Source organism: Phodopus roborovskii, unplaced genomic scaffold (genome assembly GCF_943737965.1).
Source record: "Phodopus roborovskii unplaced genomic scaffold, PHOROB, whole genome shotgun sequence".
Lineage (NCBI taxonomy): Eukaryota > Metazoa > Chordata > Mammalia > Rodentia > Cricetidae > Phodopus > Phodopus roborovskii.
Window position 1 is genome coordinate 39275821 of NW_026126418.1, and position 6000 is coordinate 39281820.

At 35.6% G+C, this 6000-nt stretch overlaps 1 protein-coding gene across 3 annotated transcripts in view; it reads left to right on the forward strand.

Annotated features, from left to right (window-relative positions):
* Cobll1 (cordon-bleu WH2 repeat protein like 1) overlaps positions 1-3806 on the forward strand; it is a 146412-nt gene extending 142606 nt beyond the window's left edge. For all 3 annotated transcript variants that reach the window (XM_051184564.1, XM_051184566.1, XM_051184565.1), the window contains one exon: positions 2592-3806. In XM_051184564.1, coding sequence (XP_051040521.1) covers positions 2592-2678 — 87 coding nt within the window. In that variant the 3' untranslated portion in view covers positions 2679-3806. The remainder of the gene's footprint in view (positions 1-2591) is intronic.
* Positions 3807-6000: the final 2194 nt, after the last annotated feature.

Here is a 6000-nt window from a genome sequence, read left to right on the forward strand (position 1 = left end):
AGGCACATCAGTAAGTTCTTACATGTTAGTTTTTAAGAAGTAATTTTATTGTGGGTCTGGAGACATGGCTAAGAGATTAAGAGTACTGTCTGTTCTTGCAGAGGACTCCAGTTCCAATTGCAGTGACCATGTGGTGGCCACTCACAACTGCCTGTAACTCTGGTTCTAGTGTATCAGATGGTCTCCTGGCTTCTGTGGATACTGGGACATAAAATAAAAATAAACTGTTTCTTATGTTGTAAGCTAATTATGTGCATAGTTCAAGTTAAATAATCCTTTGGTTTCTGAATGTTTCTAAAAAGTTGTTGTATATCTTTTGAGAAATATTCTTTAGCACAAGACCATGACAAACACCAAAAGAAGCTGTGCTATAAAGGATCTCTCTCTGATCCCAGAGTTTATGTATTTATATACATGTATATTAATGACATCTTTTTTATTCATGTATTTTTAAATATCAAAGAAATAGCTTTATTTTTTCTTTTAAGATAACCTCTCTTATTTGTTTGGGTTTTTGGTGTGTGTGTGTGTGTGTGTGTGTGTGTGTGTGTGTGTGTGTGTGTGTGTGTGTGTGTGTGTTGTTTGTTTTTTGGTTGGTTTTTTTAATATTTATTTATTTTTTTTTTTTTTGAGACAGGGTCTCATCTATCTATTGTAGCCCAGGCTAGTCCTGCATTCACGATCCCTCTACCTCAATTTTTCAAAGTGCTGAGATCATTGTAGGTACATGCTGTCAAACCTTGTGAGTAATTACACCCTCCAAAATATTTTGTTAGTGTATTAACTAGTTAGTTTATACCATGGAACCTTCTGGAAATAATTTATAAGCTCGCATTTCTGAAGGTAGATCTATGCTATTTAAGATGATACAGTATTTGCCTTTTTTTAAATTAGCTTCCAAAATACTATTCTGCATAAGTTTTTTTTTCACATGTTAAATTTTAATTGACACTCCCAACTTCATCTGCCTCCTCTGACCCCCCACTCCAGCATTTCACCACACTGACTACCCTCTTTCATTTTCCCCATTTCTATCCCTTAAATTGCACTTCCAGAGAAGCAGAGTTCAAAACCCATGCCTGGCAACTCACCAAGGGTTATAACTCCAGCACCAGGGGATCCAATGACTTCTTCTGGCCTCTGCTGATAGGCGCGCGCACACACACACACACACACACACACACACACACACACACACACACACACACACCAGCATAACCACCCACCCCAACACACATATGCATATAACTAAAAATATACCTTTTTGCAGAAGGATTTTGAGATGTGTAATTATAGCTTGAATTACAAAGCTGATTCTCTCACAGAGAGACTTCAAAATGAAAGTTCTGCAGTGAAAAGTCATTTCTTTTGGCCTGTTGATTATATTGGAAATCAGTTATCATTTCAGGTGTGTAGTTTCATCTGCTCCACTGCATCTGGAGTTGATTATCCCCCTCCCCCCAGGAAATTGATCACCACAGAGAACCTCTTCATCCAGTGAGAAGCAGGAACTGCAGTACAAACAGAAAAGATTCTTTGTACACCTTACTCCACTGACAGGGTGTGTGGTCTTTTCTCTGCCAGTTCTTACCCGGAGATTGCAGTTATTCTTTATGAATCTGTGCTGCTCAGATTACAATGTAGATGAAGAGATTTTTTTTTAATATTTTACTTTACATGTGACATATATGTGTATGTATGTATGTATATATGTATTTACTATTAATGATCTGTAATTTTTTCTTTACATTCTTCTAAGTCTTTAAAAAAATACCTTGAAATTCCAGGGCATTTGAAAAACTCTTCAGTTTTGTTTTCAGAGTGTGTATGTGTATGTCTGTGTGTCTGTGTGACTCTGTGTCCCATACTGGCCTGGAACTCTCCTGCCTCAGTGTCTAAGTGCTGGGATGGCAGATGTGTGGCATCCTACTTGGCTGTCTTAAATAATTTTTTTCCCTTCAGTGCTTTGCATATGGAATACTCAACCCCTGGGTTTTGAAAGTTGATTGTTCATTGATTGAAAATTCCTGTAAAGCCTTTTTGTTATTCCATTCTTCTAGGCATAATAGTCATGGCTGTAGCCCTTACCATGAAAGATTTCTTAAAGACCCAGTTTGGGTGGCTGATGCCTTTTTTTTTTTTTTTAATCTTTAGGGAGTTGGTAAGAGGAGGATTTCAAACTACTTTCCGGTATTGTAAAATTGTAAAATGTTTCAAAATTAATTTTTCCCATTTATTTTTTCAAAGCACTTTTGAGAAGCCAGGATTCATCTAGCTAAAACTGCCTGTGACAGCTTGGCCTGCAGTCTGTTTGTGCTCTTGTCTTTTATGTTGGCTTGGTAATTTTACAAAGACTAAGATATGTTGGTGGGTTATTTAACTTGTTTGTTGTGGAAATAACAAGTCTCTCATTTTCCATTTCATGATAGAGTGAACATTTATTGTTAATTATTTGTAAATCATTGAGTGATAAATACTGAATGCTAACATTTTCAGTTAAGCAAAAGTGATGATGTGATAATGGTTGAAAATTAGACAGCTGTCCCATTTTATAAGAACTGATGGGAACAAAATGTGTTTTTTGTTCTTAGGTTACCGTTTCATCAAATATAATATCTGTGAATGGGAAGTCGGGACTCAGCCATGCCATGTCTTCTGATGCCCAGAACAATCACTAACATTCACCTGCAGTGACACACTTCACTGACCAGCTCTTTGCCTACAAGGAATATTGGCAAATACATATTCAGATGTACATTAATATATAAATCTGTTCAACAACAAGCATTTGTGTTACGGATTTAATACCAAAAGAAAAAAAATAGCTAGAATTTATAATTTATATAATGTTTGGTCTTTTTGACATAACTAAATATTGCTGCTTTAGAAACTTTAAACAATGTGTAAATGACTTGTCTTATTTCCCATGGTGAATAATCACTGCTTAATGATTTTTTCTTTTGTTTATGGACATACTGTGTACCATGCAGCAAAGATATAAATTGAGATTTATGGACATATTGTATGACAGAGACACAGGCAAGCACAAGCTAACATTTACTGCCTCAGCATTAGGCTGTAATTAGATACATAAATTATAATAAAGCCTCTATGTTGAAAGATATGGAAGACTAGTAAATAAATAACGTTCAGTTATTATTATTGAAGAATTACTTAGTGTGAAACTTATTTTGTGCATTCTTTAATTACAAGTGAGCGCCAGATCTATACGAAATAATAAAGTATTTTTTAATGCAATACTTTAACTTTTAGAAGTTAAATTGCACAAGGAAACTTTAAGATGTTTTCTGTATGTAATTATGATGTTACACAGATATTACATATTTTCTAATGCCAGAAGTCTTAAAACATTCCTATGAAAATGTTGATATATTATGACAGTAATTTCACATGTGGTATATAAGGAGAACAGGGGCTAGTTGATGTCCACATTTAATACTTTAAAGACTAGTTAGAAATTTCCAAAATCCTGATTTAATTAAAATAAAATGCTAAACTAGTCATTTAGATAGCTCAGATGCTAATCGTCTAAATAATAATATATATTTTCTTGAAAGCCAAACTGGTTGAGGGAAACAATGATTGATGTGTTGGCTTAAAGTGATCCTAGGATCTAGAACATCTTGGTGTCCTGAATTTCCTTAAGAATTTAATTGTTCCTTTATTCTGGAAACTGTTCAAACAGTCTGACACTGTTTTGACTCTTAATAAAGCTACTGAGATATCTACCATTTTTGCAAACATGAATTTTTTTCCACTTAATAAAAGCAAGTTATATATTTGAAGTCTGTTGTTTCTGGTGTGGTTTGTGTTAACTAGCATTTAAAAATTTTTATGTGTATTGAGTGTTTTGCCTGCTTGTCTACCTGTGCACCCTATATGTATCTATGGACCAAGAAGGCGCTGGGTCCCCTGGAACTAGTGTTTCAGACAGTAGGGAGCTGCTAGGTGAGTGCTGGGTACTGAATCCGAGTCCTCTGAAAGAGCAGCCAGTGCTCTTAACCACTGAGACATCTCCCCAGCCCTGATGAACATGTTTCTGCCAACCATTAGCACACATATAATAGTAGTTCTTTCCAGTTATCAGGCTTCCCAGTGAATAGTTAAGCCCTGATGTTCTGACTCCAGCACATAAAATACTTAGCCTGATTTCTGATCCTATTATTTCCTTGTTTCAAGCTTAGAGGATGAACCTTCTGCACAGATAATTAAGTTCTATCATTTTAAACCAGTAAAGAACAGGTTTTTAAAAATCAGAGTTTGTACAATTGCCTGTTTGAGGGAAACTGTGATCTCTACTTCAAGCCGTATCATCAATGTGTTTGTGTCAGATTGAAGGCTTTTAAAGTAACATTTAAAAACTCAGAATGTAATTTGTGCTTCAGGCTGTAGCATGTGAATTCTTGTCTAAAATACACAATGCTGTCATAAAGTATACGATGAATCTCAAACCTTTAATAAGAGGTGAAATGTATGTAAATACCATGAAGACAAATAAGATACAAATAGCATGTTTTAGATATGTAAAAGGGTTAATTTGTTAACAGGATGAGGAAATCTAAAAGGCTAGCAAACATGGAAAACAGTTTTCATTGCTAATCAGAGAAGCAGTAGACAGTAAGGAATACATAGGTTACCAACTCAACAAAACTGTGAGGTCCAAAGTTAGTAAGCATTAAAAAGAAGGAACAGCAGTGGGTGATATCTAGCTGTTGCTAGGAAATGTACTGCATTTCAGAAGTCCCTTGCCTATCTCCTCAAATTATTCAAAATGTAAAAAGAGACATTAACAAGATGGGACAGCCTTGTGTGCATCCTTATCAGTATTCCACACTGTGATACATTGTTGGTAGATTCATAAACAGTTCTCAATCAAGCTAGAGTCCTGGGTTAACACAGATACAGCAAAGCATAACAAGTGAAAAAAAGTTATAAAACAAGATGGGTTTCATGAGATCAGTTTCAGAAAGTATAAAATAAATGATTCTGTACATTACAGTTGAGCATGCAGAAAAAAATCTCCCACATTTGGGAGTCACTTACAGGAACCAGATGAGAAAAGCAAGTGAGAATTATGGGAGCCATCAATTGGGTTGCTGTGTTTTATTTTAGAAACTTGTTTGAAAACAAAGACTTCTTCCACCAAAGATTCTAATCTACAGAAGTATTCTTAATGGTTTATAGGTTACATGGGATAGAGGCAGATGTGTCAGTCTCTGAGTCATTCATTAGGAGTTTTGAAAAGTCTTGCCCACACTGTGCATTAAAATGTTGTCACTGTCTCCTTAACTGAGAAGTTCATGACAAGCTGTTTTCCCCTTCATTTCCTCTAGTTAATAACAAGAATACAAGACAGGAATGGCCCAGAAACAGCTTCAGATTATCATGTTGAATAGCCATATACTGTTGATGGGCTCTTTATGACTTGAATATAAATACGAGATTTTTATTCTTGGTGTCTCAGCTCCCTCTCTGGGGGAACCACATTTAATGTTTTGGTTAAATCCATTGATGGATCTCTAAGGTCTTGAGTAGCTGTTTATGACAGAGTTGCACACTAATGTTCTTAAGCAACTTGACTTTGGCATACTAATACTATCCCGGAAGAGAAAGTTTTTACACCTAAAAGATCTGTCACACTTGTTAGCCATCTTCCTGTTTCTTGCTATGCTATACCAAACTGCCTGGAGGATAGGTATTTGGGATCAAGTCTCAGGTCTGTCTACCATTTTAAAATCATGGGATTTGGGGGAAAATTTAACGTCCTTTTTTTTTTTTTTTCCTTTGAAAACTCAACTGATGTACCTATCTCATAGAGATGATTTTTAAGGATTAGATGAATTTTAAAGATGTTTGACACAGGATTTTCTTTCAAATGCACCTGTTTTTCACACCTAGCAAGAACTACACTTTTTTGTTCTTTGTGGGAATGGCCCTCCCTCACATTTCACCTACATGTGCCACCAGGTCTGGCACTGG